General features: G+C 37.0%; 1 protein-coding gene across 1 annotated transcript in view; it reads right to left on the reverse strand.

The window, feature by feature from the left end:
• The window catches only part of DOCK3 (dedicator of cytokinesis 3), a 197,826-nt gene that overhangs the window by 140,093 nt on the left and 38,694 nt on the right, over positions 1-19,039 (reverse strand). Inside the window, exon 6 of the mRNA XM_085311589.1 lies at positions 1,455-1,603. Within this exon, the coding sequence (XP_085167715.1) occupies positions 1,455-1,603 (149 nt within the window). The remainder of the gene's footprint in view (positions 1-1,454; positions 1,604-19,039) is intronic.

Raw genomic sequence — 19,039 nt, forward strand, 5'->3', positions numbered from 1 at the left:
CAGATCTGTGCAAATTGTACATAACTTTCTCCATTAACGTTAACACATGTTACTAACGACATTTTTCATTTTATTTGTAGATCTCCAACATCACAGCAGTAGCAACRAATATTACATTCTTTGAGAACTGGCATTATTCTGCAAGTTCTGTGTATACGGAAATTGTTTTGGTCTTAAYGGATTAACTCATATGGCATTGAGTTTCATAACAAAACTCAGACAGGAGAGACAAAATATGYTAAAAATTCTCCTAAAAACCCTCCAAAAAAAAGGGGGTGAGATTACAGAAAGACCTTCCAAACTCCTTTTTTCATATTTAAATATTGTTCTCTCTGTACATTTATATAGGTACAGTTACAATCAGATAGCTCTTCGATCATACAATTTTTTTAATGCATTTCTTTTATCGACACCCTCCCTTGTTTTAGCATGCRTCTCTGATATTATGCACCTTTTTCTCTAGGGAGGATAAATATCTGCTCTTACATAGCAAGAAACACRGAATTGCCATTTGTTTGCAGGTAACCTGAGCAGAGRAATTAACCATGAACATATTTATACTTGATTCCACTGATGCTTCTCCACAGTTGTCAGTAACTGGATTTGCTCCAAGTTTTAATGCACTTGTATGATTTTTTTTTTGAAGTTAAGAAAAAGCTTTCTGTAGTCACCTAGTGCTACTCCTAGCTGAAAACAGTCACTGTACGTGCCTGAGGAAGATGATACTTCCTTCAAATAGGTCACGTGCATGTTTTACAGGACATCAGACAAGTTATGCAAGCCAGAACTCAAAAGCCTTTTTAAATTTTCTAAGAACCAATTCTGAGGAAGGGCTAGTTTTTGTTTAACGGTAATTTATTGCCATTTCAGCTTCTATCTGACTTGCAGTCTTCTTTGGCTCTTTAAGAACCTCTCTATAAATCACAACAGAACCAACTGTGGTGAGACTAGACCTCCAAGAAATGTAATCAAACAAAGATTTTTCTACCAAAAATTTCAATATTGCAGCCTCAGCTCTCGCACAGGAATCATTCCTTGCGTGTCAGTGGTTATTCCACACTGCAAGATTCCACCGAGTAAGAGTCTGTAGTTATTGTACCAGCCATTAAAACACCTCTTCAATTGGAAAAATGACTTTTTAGTATCTATGAACACATCTTTGCAGGCCTAATATTCACTGTAGTGATACAAATAAACTAAGCTGACCTAGAACCATTTAAAGTGCAGTTAGCCCTAGCAAAGCCCTACTAACAAGGCAATGTTTTTTTATAGTCATGCTGGAAGAACTATGCAGAAAACTCACTGTAAAAAGTTACATTTGATATCCAAATCTGCAAATATTTCACCTGCTTGCAAATTTTCCTGGAAGAAAAGCACATTAAAAAAATAATAATAAGTGAAAGCTATTTAAAAATAATTAGAACGAACAGTACCCAGCCGGTACCTTTACTTACTCATTGCCCCAGTCCAGCCGCACTGTGAGGTGTCTCTTGACCTCCCGTACCTGATCCTGCGTCAAGTGACCTGACAGCAGCTGCCTGCGGAGGTCAATGAGCTCATTCATCACATGGCGCAGTTTGTAGAAAAGATCCACCTTATGTTTCTGTAAAAGCGTTTTTCGGGAAGGGAAGAAAATGAGAGAAGGGGGGAGAGGAAGAAAGAGCAAAAGAGAGGAGAGATTAATACATTTCCAGCTTTTCACTTAATTACCCTAGAGGCACATTAATTCAGTTTATACAAGCTTTAACACACTTATGTCAAAAAGCAGCGCTCACTGGTACTGTTTGAACTGGCTTACTTTCTACTCCTAACGTTTAGGGCTCAAACCTGCCAAGGGGTCCATTTTCTGATGGAACCTAGTGCTACAGGTAAAGGATTCACCGTGAGCAGCAGGGATCACTTACCCAAATCACGTAATGAACTCATCATTTTAGCTTTAAAGTAACAAATAGAGGGCAAAAAGTTTCTCCTCACTTGGTAGCTACCATCACTGCTACGAACAGCTGAACAATGATTCACCAGAACTGAAAAAACACTTAACATTGTAGGCAGCCCACTTACCAAAAACTACCCAGTTTTCTATGTTGGGTAGGRGATAAATGAGTATTCATTAGGTGCATTCTAACAAGGACTAAGGCAATTAATGACAAAATCCACCTGTACAGAGGAGAATTAGTGCAGATAGTGAAACATCACCTTCCACCACTGGCAAACCAACCCAGCAACCCGTTCTGACACTATTCTGCGAGCGAGAGCAGCGAACAGAGAGGGGAACGAACACACTCCCTCCAGCAGGTCGGCAAAGAGGCAGCTCGGTGGCAAAGGCCACCCAAGGCAACCCTAAAAGAAGGAAGGGTGTCCGAGCTACCCCTGTATCTGCCGCTTCTCTCCAGCGAAAGATCCTGTTTTTTGTTTTGCTCTGTCATACTTTACCAAGCCACGAGCACCTTAGCAGTCCATCTAGAATGATGCGCTGTGCACATTTGTGGACACTCCTGGCCACTGTTTTACATGCAAAATACTAAACATTTTTGCAAATTTTTTAATGCTAATAATTAAAATCTGTCAAAGTGTACATATAGATGTAATGAATTGAGGAATCTCTTAATACAAGCAGCACAAGCCTGTCCTCTGGTATGTCTTGTTGCCTTATTTTATTCCCTGTAGCTAGACRTAAAATACATTTCTGGTGTTTCTATGACTTATTACTACTGACAAGTCCCACTTTGTGTTGCTTAGATAATCTTCACAYGTACAGTTAAGCTTCAAAAAGTGGAACTATGAAATGTTTTTTTCCTCTTAATGACTCCTTATTAATTCTATGGAGATCAAAAGTCAAAAGATGTTTCTTGTATTCTGCTTTTTAAACAGACAAYGATACAAAACAAACCTGCAAAACAAAAACAAAAGCAGAGGTGAGCATGCATCTTCTGCCTCTTACTCAATACTCCCAGTAAAGATTATAAAATTAGAAGATGGCCCACAAAGGTGTTTCATGCTGCAAAATAATAACTAATTCACTGTTTCATGCCTACAGTGGCTTTGAGATATTATTAAACAGTCTAACTTTGTGTTTTTTCCTAAATAAATACCACATGACATGAAAATATATAAGAGATCACTGTTTTACAGAAGGTGACCTGTTTAAAACCACTCTTTGTTACCACAAATACGTATAACACTATCATAAACAAGTTGCAATTTCCTGTTTCTACAGAAAAGYCCTTTCAGACACTTCCTATACAATTACCTTGCACTATAATGAGGGAGAGGGGCAAACAATTATTTTTATAAGGATAAATGAATAGGTTTTYCCCAGGTTCCTAATAACAGATTTAGGGATCTAATTTTAGACATTAAAGCCTGCAAACATCATAAGCACATGAAAGGAAATAACGTGGCTGGAAACAACATACAACTCAAGCCTCTCTCTCCAAATTTGTTTGGGCTTTTTAATTAAATTATTTTATTAAAAAGCTCTGCTAGAAATTATAGCTTTGTGTTATATCCATAGTTCAATCTTATCAAGAATCTTTACTATTATTACCACACAAACCATAACACTAGAGAACTACAAACTTTACAAGAACTGTTTTAACAGATCAGTCATATCACTGCCAAACAGTGCCATTCTTCTGAGGCTTSCTGCCATAAACAGATAATTCATTTTCAGATCATTCAAATTAGTATTAAGCTATTACAAGGATACGTTTTCCTTCAAAGAGACATTGTTCTTCTGGAAGAATAAAGAAGGATAAATAACTGYTGTAATTTGACAATATGTAAGATGCTTTTTTACTAGGGGTCTACAGTCTCTTTTCTCTTCCAGGTTTGTATTACTTGTACAAAACAGATGAACTCAACCTTAATTAGAAGCTTAATTAGAAGCTGTTTGGCCTTTATATACAATTATCTGAATTTCATGATCAAACTTGGCTGGTCACACATTTCTGTGAAGAGACTATGAAACTGTTAATGGATTTGCTTTTCCATTAAAAAAGCACTTTAATGTAACCAGAGCGAGATTGCCCCATTTCAAGGACTTACAGTAAAGGAAACAAATATATGCAAAGATATGTGGGAGTAAGACAGATCAAAATATGACATATCCCTCACTTACACAAATAACAATTATCCCAGCTACTTCTCAGTTTAGAAATTACCAGCTGGGTCAATGTCGTGGGCATTGCAGAGGAGCTGCCTTTTGACRAATAAAAGCCAGACTTTACAGGTCAGTACGAGAAGTCTTAGGGATAAGGAAAAAAACCTGAAGTAGTAAAACTTGTGGGAGATGTGGATAAACAGGTATCCAGATTGGCACCTGTAGGAAAGCAAAGGAATTTAAGAAACCACAACGGGCAAATATGAGCAAGTAYTTAAAAAACAAGAGTTGTGACACTTGCACAGGTCGCGATACCAACACACAATGCAAAAAAGATCAGTACAAACCTATACGGGCTTGCTGGGTCCCTAGCACATTCCAGCCACCTTTCTGAAGAGCRGGTGCAAAGATGCCCCAAGATTTTAACAGAAGATAAAAATAATTAGTCAAGGAATCTGTAGCCAGAATTACTGAAGATTTTTCAATGTTAAATAGGGCAAGCATGCAAAGCGGAAAACAGATCAATTTTAGAAGTCAGTCAACTCCTTTTGAAACACGCACTTCTCTGAGGACAAGAACATCTATCTTCCCTGGACCTACTGCCTGKGGTTGCCTGTTTTTGCCACCAAGAACGTGCAAAGTCCCATCTAAGCAACACATTCTTAATGCTTCTCTCTGTACTTCTGCAGGRGCTTTCTCTCATGCCTCGTAGTAAGCAGAATTCATGCTACATATTTTTCCTTGGTTCAGGACACGAATAGGTTCTCTTTCTTCTACCAAGCTACTCTTTTAAACAAAACTTGTAAGTACTTCATTTAGATTTCAAGACTGTTGACAAATTTAGCTGCAGTCGGGCAAAAAAGACCTAAATGAGGTCTCCACAAAGTTTTTCCCACAATAAAAGGAAACTTGACTTGGTTTTATAGAAAAGAAGATAACCCATACTTCTAAAAAGGAAGGTAGATCAATTCAACAGATGGCATAATTCTAAGCTGAATGAACAAGATCTAAAAAGAAACGGTAAGARACTAAGTACTACCAATGTCGGAAAACATATGGAACGATAAAAATACGGATGGAGAACAGRTGGTAAAGTAAGGATGAAGACTCAGCAGAAATATTTACATCCTTACCTTATTCTGCTACCTTCTCTCTAAACACAAGGTTTAACAGAAAYAAGCTACTGGACTAAACAAACTTTTATCACATTGCAGTACAACTGTTCTTACAATCTTACACGGAAGGAGTTACCGAGCAGAGGAGCTCTGTACAGAGCTCCGCTCTCTGAATGAATTAAGGTGAGACACACGTGGTCTACCTTTATTTTAGCCTGCCACATTCTGCTTATAAAAAGCCTGGAATTTTTTGAAAATTMTGGGCCAAAGCTCTTAGCTGAGTATTTGATTCCCAAATAATTGAATCTAGGTGCATATATATGTGTCTAGCTGTCTAGTCCTGTTTTAYTGTAGAAGTAAAATGTACTTTACTAACAGTTAAAAATATAGAAGACAAATAATGAAAATTACATTAAGCAAAAATAAGGAAGATATGCAAATTACAAAGTACATTTAGAAGGGGCTCTAGTACCAGTCAGCAGTTTTCCCAGTAAGTGAGGGTTCAGTTCCCACTTCTTAGAGAGCACCCCCAAGCATTCAATGAAACAGGAGGGCACCTTACTTTTAGTTTATTTGGATTCTTCTRTCCTGAAGTTCTCTATAAATAAGACAGCATTAACATGAGTAATATTTATTTTCTCCTATAAATATTCACAGCCTTCAGCCTCAAACAGGGATTATTTACTCTATTATAAAGCTGGTTTAAACTGATTCCCTACTATATTCACAGTTAGAGGGCATTTCAATTTGCAGCGTGTATTAAAGCAGAGAAACTTGGAGTAACAGGAAAAGACTATTTTACATTGCTACTAATAAATTTTTCACAGATTTTTATTGCCAAAGAGAACATTTAAAAATGGTTTAACTAATAATACATGACRCAACAGGAAAACTTAAGTGGAAACAAAGAATGATGGAGCATCAATAAAAGAGCAAAATAAAGCTTTTAAAAAAACAAGCAGGGATCTTGCTATAAAAGCTATTCCCTTTTATTAGGTTAAATGACAGGTCTGAAGCTACAAGAATTCTAGCTTTCCCCAAGTTTCAAAAAAACAAACAAATTATTGAAAGAATGAAAACTGTGATATGAAGTCTTAAACTATAAAGGTGTTTTTAATATGGGCATCCTCAAACTTCTAATACATATGCAAACTCTTCTCATCATTCATTATTCCCATCATTTCTCTGAAAGGTACAGAAAATGTCGTTTCTGCAGAGCTTGTGCTAACCTCCTTCTCCATTTAAGAGCATGTAATGTGCTTTACAAGAAGCTCTGTGCAGTGAGGTAACAATTGGAACCCCTCCAAAATTATTTCAGATCCCCAAGGATCGCACATTTCTACAATTTTTCTAAAGCAATTAGACTAAAATCCTCCATGACAAATGGAAAACCTCAACTACTTGATCTGCTCCAAAAATTAAATGGCATATTTACARTCAAAGCCATCCACAAGTAAGACCAAAAACCTGGTGATATGTTGTGTTTGCTGCAAACTAAATGAAGTTACTAAAGCACAGCTTATCCAGACTATATTTTTCAAAAAGGGACCCAGGTAATATTACAGGAACACCAACATTTAAGGCAATAACACACAGAAGATAAAAGACGACAAGTCTTCACAATGTTACAAAAGCTATTAATTGCTGAAAAGTACTTTYTTTTCTTATTTTCATTTTTTTAAAAGGCCTTTTGTTGTCTATGAAGGACAGTGGGAAACATTTAAACATACTATCACAGTGCTCTGTATTTAACAAATTGACACATCAGGTTCACAGCTTTCTACAGAGTATTATGAAAAGTCTACTTAGGAGGGGTTAGTGTCACATTACTGTCTTTCAGGGGAGGTGGGAAAGCAACTTCTACTTGCTTTATCATCTCATAAACCTTAAATGTCCAACCTAAAGATGTAACTCAGACCCTATTTACTGCCGTTAGTAATATCATATGGTGCAAAGAAAATCTTTTACAAGCAACTTTCCCAATTTAAAAATCAGTTACACCAAATATTAAACAATTCCAAATACAARTTATTATACTAGCACTCAAGACTCACCTACCTTTTTTTCCTTATTTATAACTTCAGATACCTGTGTTACCTAATATAACAACTTGGGACAAATAAAAGACAACAACGTTTAAGAGTCACAGAAATTTTAGATGAATTTGACAAGGCTTTGGTGCTTGGCTTCATGCTATTACCTCTCATCCTCTTTTTTTTTACTTTTAGGCTCTACATCCTTATAGTCATCTTTATCAACAAGAAAACATACCCAAGTTGGCCACAAYAAGACAGTAACACTGATTTGCAGCCAGAATATCTTAGTTTTTTAATTAACAGAAAAACAGGAGGTAAAGAAAGGAGACTGGTATCCTCCAGGGAAGGATATGGAGATGCTCTTTGGAATAAGGACACTAAAAACAGGAAAGATTTGGTTGAAGAAACATCCTAAACTGACACTTGGTCTCCAGCCCACCAAATCCTGGCTGCCACTGATGTTGGCTGAGAAAAATCTGCATAATAAAGCGATTGTGGAAGAGACTGCAGCTTTACTGTTATTTTGTTGAAATTCAATTGAAGTTTTTAATTCATTAGGAGTAAYGGCAACATTAACCTCTTTTCACAGTGTCATAATAAACCTCTAACAAAGCATGAGGAAATGGAAATGAAGGGTATAATTATTCTGACAAACTTAGAGATTTAATTCTTTATTCAGCAACAAGTGACATTAATAAAGCTCTCTCCCCTTTCAATCCATACAACATTTATTGAAGCCAGTTCCAAATCCTTTGCATATTAAATGTATTTTTTTTTTCCAATTTGAAATGTAACTTGTAATTTTCTAAGATAAGTTTACTTTCCCTCCTAAGGGGAAATGCATGTRTGAAAGTTTCTTGCTGTTTTATCAAGGATGATTTCTTTGTTTCTAATTTCCTGTTGTCTTCCTCCCCTCCCCCACTTGTTTGATTCGCTTTATTGYATCATGTAACTGTTAAAAGGACACAACAAAAAGATAATACAGTATATTCTGCTTCATCRTATTTAGCCAATCTACTAAGACTTCTGAACAAAGCAGCACAGTGCAGGAAGAGCCCAGGAACACCCAGACAGCTGCAGGAAAGGGGGCCTCAAACACCCCACTGCACAAGGTCAGCACAACTCAGGTGGAAACATGACGAGCTAAGGAGAAAGGTCTGCAAACCAATTACAGGGGGGAGAAAAAAGAAACAACAACAACGATCTCTTACATAAATACTGCTGACTTTTACAGCAGACTATACRCTGTCATACCTCAGGAAGATGCATAAAGACCTTCTGTGTTGAATATTCACAGCTTACGCTTTCAAGACGCCCTCCAAGCTTGGAGAGCTTGACAACTTTTCTTTATTAAATGAGGCACCATTCAGCCTGACTGCAAGACTAGAAAGTTTGAGGGTTTGAGAACAACATGAAAAGTCACGAGACTTGTGATAGCTACTCAGAACTGGCCAATACTCCAAAAATGACCTGTTCTAGCATGTTGCCCTGCCCACGGGAGCACTGCTTTTAGCTAAGACCATTACCTCTCACTGCATACTCTGCATGTGCTTTCTGTTATTCTGTAGCCAGCAGACACCGCATAGGTCTCCAGGAAATTAAACACAGGTATCTCCGCATCCCCTAAATTCAGCTAATGATAACACAGCAATTTCAAGAGGAGACAGTTGATAGTAGACAAATCAGTAAAACTGCTCCAAAAGAGGGAGTATGAAGTAACTTGAAACCAGAATGGTAGATGGTTACTATTTTACGGAGAAGAAATTAAAATATGAAAGGGCAATCAACCTTCCGCAAAGGCTAAAGCAAAATTAAGGTTCCAAAATATCTTACAACAGACTTCTGGAAGAACTTGCTAAAAAACACATGTTTATTTTTAGYCACTTCAGCTGTAATCTTGGAAGCACCAGGAAGTAACCAGAAAGCAAGATTAACACAGATCTCGAAAAGAGAAAGAAGATATGCATCACATGAGAAAGAGGGAGCTGGAGAGAATCAATATAATTATAATGCTGCATTTTGTGCTTCTTGGGCATTTTCATGCTCAGGATTTGAAACCATCAATTTGAGATGATTCTTCTTTAATAGTTAAATTTCTCAAAGAAAACAATGGTTTTAACAAAGCTTAGCAAAACTGTTGTTCTTAAAACAAAYACAAAAACTACTGCCACCATATTTAACTCTTTGACCACTAAGATATTTCATTTGGCTCAATAAAGCCTACCCTTTTAGTAACAGTTATCCATCTTGAAAGTGTGTTACCTAAGGACTCTCTCCTACACACCAACATTCCTATAAATCCTTAGAATATTTAGTACATCATACTGTCCGAGATCATCCAGAATCAGCCAGGCTCAAACCAATATTCCTATTACCTAAGCCCTCTTCCAATCTCAGCTTTTTACCATCTTGGAGCTGCTTTAAAAATCATTTAAGTGCAAAACAAAATATAACATTTAGAAGAAAACGTCCTGCCCATGACCAAAGGGACACAGTCGTCTTCAAAATTAAAACAATAAAACAACCCATACATTTTGAGGTCATTTTGCTTTTGCTGGAGAACTTATGAGAAATTCTACACACTTATGCGGGTGAAATTAAATGAAGTTTTAATATCATTTTTAGCAGTGTTAAATGCTTTTGTTTCCACTTTGAGGAAATCTGATGACATTTTATTAGACAGTAGATTAGTGAATAATTAGTACATTCACAATTGTTAACACAAAGTCAAATTATCCAGGTTAAGCCCTACACGATAAATATCCATTAAGAAATCTAAACAGAATACACAAAGTCAAATTATCCAGGTTAAGCCTTACATGATAAATAACTATTAAGAAATCTAAACAGAATACAATGTAAAACAAGTGCTGTCAGATAACTATTTCCCCCTTAATACAGCCTCATGCTCGTGTGCCAACTTCTGAAGTGGAAAAAGACCTTTCTCCCTAAAGCATTTTCATTGTGTTTAATTTAAACACCTGCTCTGTCARTGCCGTTTACCTGTTTAGGAGGAAACTTCCCATGCAGTGGAGCTGACGTGTGTAACCCGATACTTTGACACTTTTTCCCGGTTCTCTGCCACCTAGCACACAAGGTTCTCATTCACACACGTGTGCGCTGGTCTGGAAGTAGTACTATTACTTTGGATGCATTTTACAAGTGCATCAAGAAAAAAAAAAATCTCAAAAAAATAAATCAGAGAGGCTGTAGAACATACGTAAYGTTAAATGTCTCCAACAGTTGTTCATCGCCGTTAGGATGTTTATGCAGCTCACTCAACACAAGTCAATAATGTCAGAGACTTTGCCCAAAGCCAGTATTAAAATTACACCGGGGCACCTAAATTAAACAAAACAAAACAAAAAAACCCCAAAGATGCGATTATTCCAGTATAAGACACTACACAAACCAGTGCTTGCAGATCAATTTGATCACTGTTCCTTTTAACTAATGATTCTGGGCACGATACCACCATTTCTCATACAACATTTCTGTGAATACCTAGAGATGATTGCTGACTGTATGGCAGTAGTTTTCCAGCTGTATTTTTCTTGTATAAATTAGAAAAAAAAAAGTGAAGCCATTTCTATACTGCTCAACTGCAAGCTTTTTGCTATGCTTTTAATAGACAGGTTCCAGCTAATGTTATTCCTCCAAAAGAAGAACTTCAGAGGAACAGTTTTATTAGGTGAAAAAGGTATATTGGTTTTGTATACCTTAACCCTGATAGCATCTGCCATTTGTTTATGATTTTGGTCACAGTCTGTTTCAGAGTCRGCAAGTAACACGAAAATTCAGGTTTTGTTGTTCAGTGTTTATTCTGCAGTCAMCTACTTGGCAGTAATACTAACTGTAACTTCCACATTTCTACATTTAGAAGTACTCAGAGTAGCCTCCTTAAATTATGGTAAAACATGGAACACTAAATAAATTTGTAACTGAAAATTTCCACTTGTTCCTCTCAAAAAAAATTGACTTTAGGAGCATCTTACTATTTAGGTAGACATTAATAGAAAGCAATAGTTTACAYGCACATTTTACATGTAGCATTTACTCTTTTGAAGTTAGCAGCAGCAGAGACAATTAAAATCTTTTTCTAGGCAGGATGGACTTTAGCCAACCAATTTACTCAAGATGTTAAAAATAAATGATAAGCTAAGGTTCATCGATTTATAATTTATCCAAAGCTACTGGTAAAGCCACAGGTGTTTAYACACACTGGAAACATTAACCCTAACCTTTCTTTTAAGAAGAGGGAAGAAAAAGACAAACCACCACAATATCTCCTGAATTATTAGAAAGTTATAATACTAAACCATAACTGAATAGCTTTCAGAATCAGACACCACTATCCAGTAGAGAAAAATAYTCTATAGAAAAAAATAACCCGTTTACTTAGCAATTTAAATAGAGAATCAATCAATTTCTCCTGCTTCACCTATAGATGCTTAGCACAACTTTAATCCAGTTAGGAAGTCTTAATTTTGTCCACACAAGCAGAGATCAGAAAACAACACATATACCCAGCTCGCTCGCTCTCTCTCTTTTTTTTTTTTTTCCTTCTGATTTTCTTTTCAGAAATTTTATACTTCTGTTCTGCATTATAACAGAATTGTTTCTACTGGAATATCAGACTCTGAGAAAACAAAACTCTGAGAAAACAAAAATCTGAACTCYATTATACTTAGGTATTTTCTCCCCAGTCAGAATAATTACTCTTTCTGGTCCTTTTTATCTATTTTGAGCTATGTAAAATGCATATCAATGCAACGACATTTTAAACAGTAATGCTCATTAGCTTTTCAGACCAGCTCTGCGCCTTCCTCTGCTACTATGAAAGAGAAAAATGACTGCAGGCACCACATCCCTTTTTGATGTAAATCACCTACAACGTTCATACTTCTGGGTATGACAGAAGCAGACACAAACAGTAGGTCAYAGGATCCATGCACTTGAAATTACAACTGTTACTAGTGGCTAAATAACTGTCCTTTTTTTGTCCAAGTTCAGATTTTAATGTTTACACCTGAAGAGCAAAATCTTTCCTAAAGACTCAGACCAAAAGCCTATCAACRGTATCGGGATGGGTGCCCCATCCAGAACACAAAGCCAGGAGCYGCTCGATTTTGCTGTCTTGTCGACACAGACATCCTTAAACCAGGCAGGAGGAGCTGGCTACGTTTAGGTACAGAGTATCTCCATGTTTTACAGAAGATGCTTCCCAACAGCTAAGGGCAAATGGAAATACACTGCATGACCAGTGTTGGGTCTTTGCATCAAGACTGCTTGGGTTTCAGGAGAGCCAGAACTACTGTCACAGGGAAAGATGCAAAGACAAGCAAGTAAACATATATGAACAGGTTATTTTTTCTGTCTTGACAGAAAGTGCATCACCACATATGGCCTCAGGAAGAACGCTGGCAAAATAACAACCGATCCCTATGCAAGCTAAAGATAAGCTCCTTCACCCCGTGAAAGGAGGAGGGAAGCCGACCAGCTGTAAGCTCTGGTGCTGAGCTGACAGCCACTTCATATTGCAGTGGAACTGAAAATACAAACTATCACTTAGTATTTAAACAGAGAGTGTAAAAAAAAAAAAAAAAAAAAAAGGAAAATGCAGCAGGAATTACGTAAATTACAAACAAAACCTCTTTATAAACACCTTATTTTACTTGTTCTTCAAAATATTCAAACTTTTGGTGAATAACAGATTAAAATGTTTAAAATGAAAGATGAGAGGTAGAGCTAAAATTAAAAAAGGTAAGAGAAAACAGGTAAAGCTCTCAAAGTATTAAACCCCTTCAGTTTTAAAATGTTGGCACCATGTATGTGATAACAATGCTGCAATAATTTTTAATGGACTTGAGGTTAGCAGCTATTAATACTGCAGATTTTAAACAAAGATCTTGATAACATCAGAATAAATAACTATATCTTTTTCATGTAGAGAATCATTATAAAACCCAATCATCAATACATCACTGTTAACACGGGATATTTTAATTTTTTTTCACCCAGTTTAATCAGGGTTAACTTTTTGAGGCGAAAGCTAGGTGTTTTTACTAATRCTTAAAGTGAAATGGTGTGCTCCACAGGCAAAATATCATTACATGGGCTAATATTTAGCTTGGGCATAATGGCTAAAACCTCTAGCTAATAAGAACAGAAATAACATAAATGATCAAGGGACATGCATTACYACTTAGCCGACGCATGGCATGTCTTAATGCAGCATCCCCAAGYGCACCGCTCGTCCCCTAATACTGAATCAGTGTGGACTCAAAAGCAAGAGAACTAGCTATTGGCATACCCTTACACCTCTTCTGGTATTTAACTGGATTTCTGGAGATCTCCCCTTGGAAGATATCCAAAATTTCTGCTGTTTCTCCCACTGATTGAAACAAACAAGCCAAAAATGTGTATGAAYGTCAGCCTTTTTCACAGTTTTTAATACAAATAGTTGAGAAATGTGTCCTTGCCAAATAGCTGAGAGTCAACAAAAGCCAAAGAAAGCAGGTTTAAAGGGGTGCAGGAATTAGCATCGCTGAATCACATCGCTCCCAAAAGACTTCCAAAAAGCTATTCGATTTTTACGTATCATTCCCTTGCCTGAAAGAGTATCAGAAACATCAGTACAGCATATCCACTTTTTAAACATATTTTATAATTTTAGTAATGCCATTTTTCAACACAGCTGGTCCTGACTAAACAGATTTAAAGATTCATCAAGTTCAAGACTATAAAGGATCACTGTGATCATCTGGTCTGATCTCCTGCAGGGCACAGAAGAGAAACTCACTCAGCTTGCTGCAACATAATTTCTGCATGATACCACAACATATTTAAAAAAAACCAACCTAGTCTTATTTTAAAGATTTTCACTGATAAAGTAACTGCTTTCCAAAATAATTTTTTCTTATTGTTAGCTATCCTCATTATTGAAAAGTATCTTTATTACGAATTTATTTATTACGAGCCTCTGCCATTTCCCTGACTACATGTGCACAGTAAGTCCTTCACTCCGCTGCGTACTGGGCTGCCTTCCTTTGGAGTATTATTCCTGCTTTTAGAGATTACACTTTGAGGAGGAGTAGGTAAACTGGTGACGCTTTAAAGCAGTGAGACTATCCTGAAGACACAATACATTAGAATGATTGTTTTGATTGTTTGGCTGTTTAGTCTAGAAAATAGAAGAACCAGGGAAACGATTTAAACTGTAAGAGGAATGGAATAATCTCTTCTCCATGTCCATGGCAAATAGAACTAGAAATAACAAGCTTTAAATAATGACTGTTCAGTATAGACCTCAGAAAAAAGTCTTCAAAGTGTGTCAACAAGTATGAGAAGAGACTGTTTTGAGAGGCTGCAGAATATCCATCATTGCAGGGTGTTAAAAAAAAAGAAAGAAAGAAAAAGAAAAAAGAAAAGAAAAAAAAAGGCAAGACAAATAGGTTGAAAATGCCACAGTTTGAAGGACTAGAGGACCGTGAGGTCCACTCCAGGTTTTCCTCCTATCACTGCCTTGCAGAACTATTGTGCATCTTTCTAGCTTTTTTACATGTGTGCTGAAGCAGGCACTATAAAACCAGTAGCAGTTACTCAACACTCATTTCACTTACTCTATACAGGCAGATTTTCATTTACTCTCCTCCTTTGCCCCCTGCCTGTAAATGCAAGACTTATTATCCTCTTAGCTATCAAAATCAATCAGTTAGCCATAATGTTTCAGCATATTAAGTGCCATTGCACCTCAGGACACAAACACCATCTGTATATACTTTCTGCATTTGGATGTATTASAATACATGCTGTCCAAGTGTCTGGACAGAAACTACAATTTCTAGACTAATCATTATTTAGCTTTCTACTCTTGTAAYGTCAGCAACTTTTATAAGACTATACCTTTTTTTTTTTCAGTCCTATTATAAGAGTGAATAAAACTAAGCCAAAAATCAGACTCCTGCAAGTCCTACTATAAGCAGCACCTCTGGATAATAATTGTCCATTTTCCAACTACTTTGTTACTGAACGGCTTAAAAAMTGATAAACTGATAACTGCTACATTTAATTCCACACTGTTAATTTCTCTAAATCATACAGACAAGAAAGCATTAGTTTACATCTACARAAGTCCTACATTTATTGTTAAATTTATCAGTGCAATTTGCAGTCACATTTAAAGGCAGAAGTGGCTTCTAGCTCTGATGTAAAATTAACAATTCCTGAAGACTAGAACTGGAAGGCAGGGAGACTCAGCTATCATGTTTTAAGATTTGAGGTCAGATTAGGTAACTAGGCTGGGACAGCCAAGACAGTTCTTGTGGAGAACATACATGCTTATAGCCATATTGGTAAGATACCAACTGGACAAGTAGACAGTAAGGTGACTAGAAAACTGGCTGGACTGACAGGCGCAGAAAGTGGTGATCAGTTACACAAAGATCACCTGGTGGCCAGTTACCAACCACATCCCTCAGCACGCTGTTTAACATCTTTATTAACAATGTGGACACTGGTATGGAGAGTGCTCTCGGTCAGTTTGCAGATGACACCAAACTCAGGGGAGCAGTCACTATGCTGGAGGACAGCGCTGCTGTTCTAAGCAACTTCCTTGACAGGTTAGAAAAAACATACCCACAAGAACCTCATGAAGTTCTTCCAAAGCAAGTGCAAAGTCCTCCCCCTATCTGGGATGGATATACCCCATGCCATAAAGGTACACTGGAGAATGGGCAGAAAGCAGCTATACGGAAGACCACCAGGTGGTCACAGTGATCAAGTGGAAGAGGAGTCAGCAATACTTTGCTGCAAAGGCCAGCCATGCACTGGGCTGCATAAGCAGAAGTRTACCAGCAGGATCCTTCCCCTCTATTCCGCACTCATGTGACATCCGGAACGCTCACCATTGCCTACAACTGTCTAACGGAAGATTTGGAAAAGATGGACTCTTCCCAGAGATGCAGGAGGGATAAGAACAGAGGCAAATGGGTTGGAACAGGGGCAATTTCAACTAGATAAGGAAAACATTGTTTCCTGAAGGGTGGTCAAATATTGAAAGAGGTTGTCCAGAGGGGTTGTGGGATCTCCATTCTGTAGATGCTCAAAACTGAACTGGAAGCTTCCCCAGCACCTTGCTCTAACTGGACCTGCTTTGAGCAGGATGTTGCATTAAAGACCCTCAGCAGCTCRTTCCAACCTGCATGACTATGATTCTGTGCTTGTAAACTCAGGAAACACAGCAGTAAAACTCCCAGTGGGCCTTGAGAATATCCTTTGCCTGGTCTTGTCTGATTTTTAAATCAAAACTGTCATGAACCCTTGCATTTAGATATACTACTAATGTAGATTTATGTCATGACAGCCTATTGTGTTACAGCAAGAGCTGACATACCTGCAATTATTGTCAGACCTGAGACAGCAAACTCAGTTCAGCTACTTCAGATTACGACTCTGAAACCCAACAAAAAGCCTAATTGGATCATTAAAATCTTCCTCCAAACTTGCCAATGTTCATCCAAAATGAACCGCAGGAAATTCTACACGCTGTTCGCTTTCTGTGAAACAAGTCCCAGGTGAAAGCTGATGGAAAACTTATCTTTGGTTTATGTCTTGTTAGCACTGGATTGATTACAATCCTCTGCTCTTTTGAAAGGCAATAGGATACCCCCATTTCACTATCTTTTGCTCTCTGAACATAATTAGAGTATGCATATATACCACCTTTTATTTGTGAGCTAAGTGAATCTTCTTGAAATTTTTTTCAATTCCAGTAAAAATGAAGCCATCACTTATTTTACTTGTTCCTTTCCATAATAGAATAGCAATATACAAAAGTAGTGCAGTTTAAGAAAGCAAGAGCTACCCAATAAAACCCAGGGTTTTGGGTTTCATTAAAATAAAGACTGGTAAATGCACAGGATCACTGGGACTGGCTGGGAAAAGTAACTGACACAGGGAGGCAGGGAAAGGGGATAAAAAGTTAAGGAGAAGCTCAGATTGGGAGCCTGAAAAAGAAGGGGGGGGGGGAGGAGAAAAAAGAGACAACAGGAGAATAGTTAGAAGGGAGAAATGGAGTAGCTGAGCTCCTTATATAAAGATACAAACCAAAGTTTTGCAGGTTTAGAGTGGGGTGTTATTTTTTTTTTCCTTCCTTCCTTCTTCCTTCATTTGAGGCAAATTAAATACTTTACTTAGAAACTTCAAGTCTGGTCTTCAGAGCACAGCGCTGTGCCAATTCAGGTACTGGGATCTCTGAAGAAGCATTAGGACAGTACCTCAGCAGTTACACTGGATGGGACTTTTTGGTTGAGCAGGAAAAGATGGGTTTGATAGCTTKTTTTTTTTTTTTTTTTTTTTTTTTTTTAAGTACACAATGTGTAAGTAATATGCAAGTGATATAGCCTCTTCCTTCTTTTCAATATTTCTTGTAAATCATAACTATTAAACAATAAAACTTGAGGAAACAGGCAGAAGAGTTTCTGAAAGGATAACAACACTTCTCCAAAGATGATGAATTGCTATTAGCTCACAACAGAGGTTCAAGCAATTTAAAGAATTATAAAAGTATCAATTATCAATTTAGTATCCAAGTACTTTTTTTTTATGTTTTTTTTAAAATCATATTAAATATTTTGATTATTATTTAATATTAAAAAATAGGTATCCATCCATTTGCCAGACTTGCAGCCAAGTTCTTAAATTATGATGCATTTTTCTTCCTGTTTGTTTAGGAGGTCACACAATAATCAACCATTACGTCCTGCCCAGCCAAACATCATAACGCGGGAAGTGATCACATTTGACAGGCCAAGCATTAGCCGCYGCAACCACAAGGTTTTTAGTATGGCTTCACTCATATTAATTCACCTAATTCTGATTTTCTACATCCTACTCATGAAACTTTGTTACTCTTTCCCTGTAGGGAAAGGTAACTTATAAAAACATTTTCCCTCTAAGTCTTAAGGGTAGAAATAACCGAAAGTCACATAAATCACGWTAAATTGCAGGATGCTTCTTGAAACCACATGGACAACAGTGCCACACAGGCTGCCAAAAGGACAGATGTTATTTGTTTTTTCTATTTAAAAAGTCTATTTTCTATAAAATGAAATCCAACAAGTTGYCTTTTTATTTCCAATAAATATCTATAAAGGATGATCAATCTTGCTCCTCAATTCTATACAGGCACACAAGCTTGCTTGCTCACTGCAAAAAGATAAACCACAAGGAAATCTCCCTAACAATCTGTTTTTCCTCCCATTTTGTTTTTATAAAAGCAAATGAGACCAAAATGAACTGCTTTCTTTCCTCAAAATACATCTCTATAAAACTAAAATCAAGCTGTCCTACAATTCACCTCTATTTCAAATGCAATTYCTGCCAAAACATTGTATTTGCAACAACCCAGGTTAGGCGTCCAGATCAGAAATGAAGAAATCCTCAAATTTATGTTTGGACTAAGACCTTTATTTTTTTCCTGGTTTAATCTAATTAAATCTTCAGCATGTTCACAGCACAAAAGAAAGGTTCAAAAGCATCTGCAGCAGGCCAGCCACTGGTTTCCCGAGGAGTAAATTCTGTTTAGTTTTGTAGCTAGTTGTCTGCTCAGTGCTAATGTAAAAAGGCATGCAAAAAAGTCAAACGTTAGCACTTTAACCTTGTGCATGTAGTTAACATGTATACTGAAACACAGTCATCAGCATGTGGCAAGACAGAATATTGTTCTAAAAAGAAAGAGTTCATTCTTAGCTACATTCTTAACTACAAACTAGCTAATATTTTTG

This window comes from Rhea americana, unplaced genomic scaffold (assembly GCF_003343005.1).
Source record: "Rhea americana isolate MKP2758 unplaced genomic scaffold, rheAme1 scaffold_345, whole genome shotgun sequence".
Lineage (NCBI taxonomy): Eukaryota > Metazoa > Chordata > Aves > Rheiformes > Rheidae > Rhea > Rhea americana.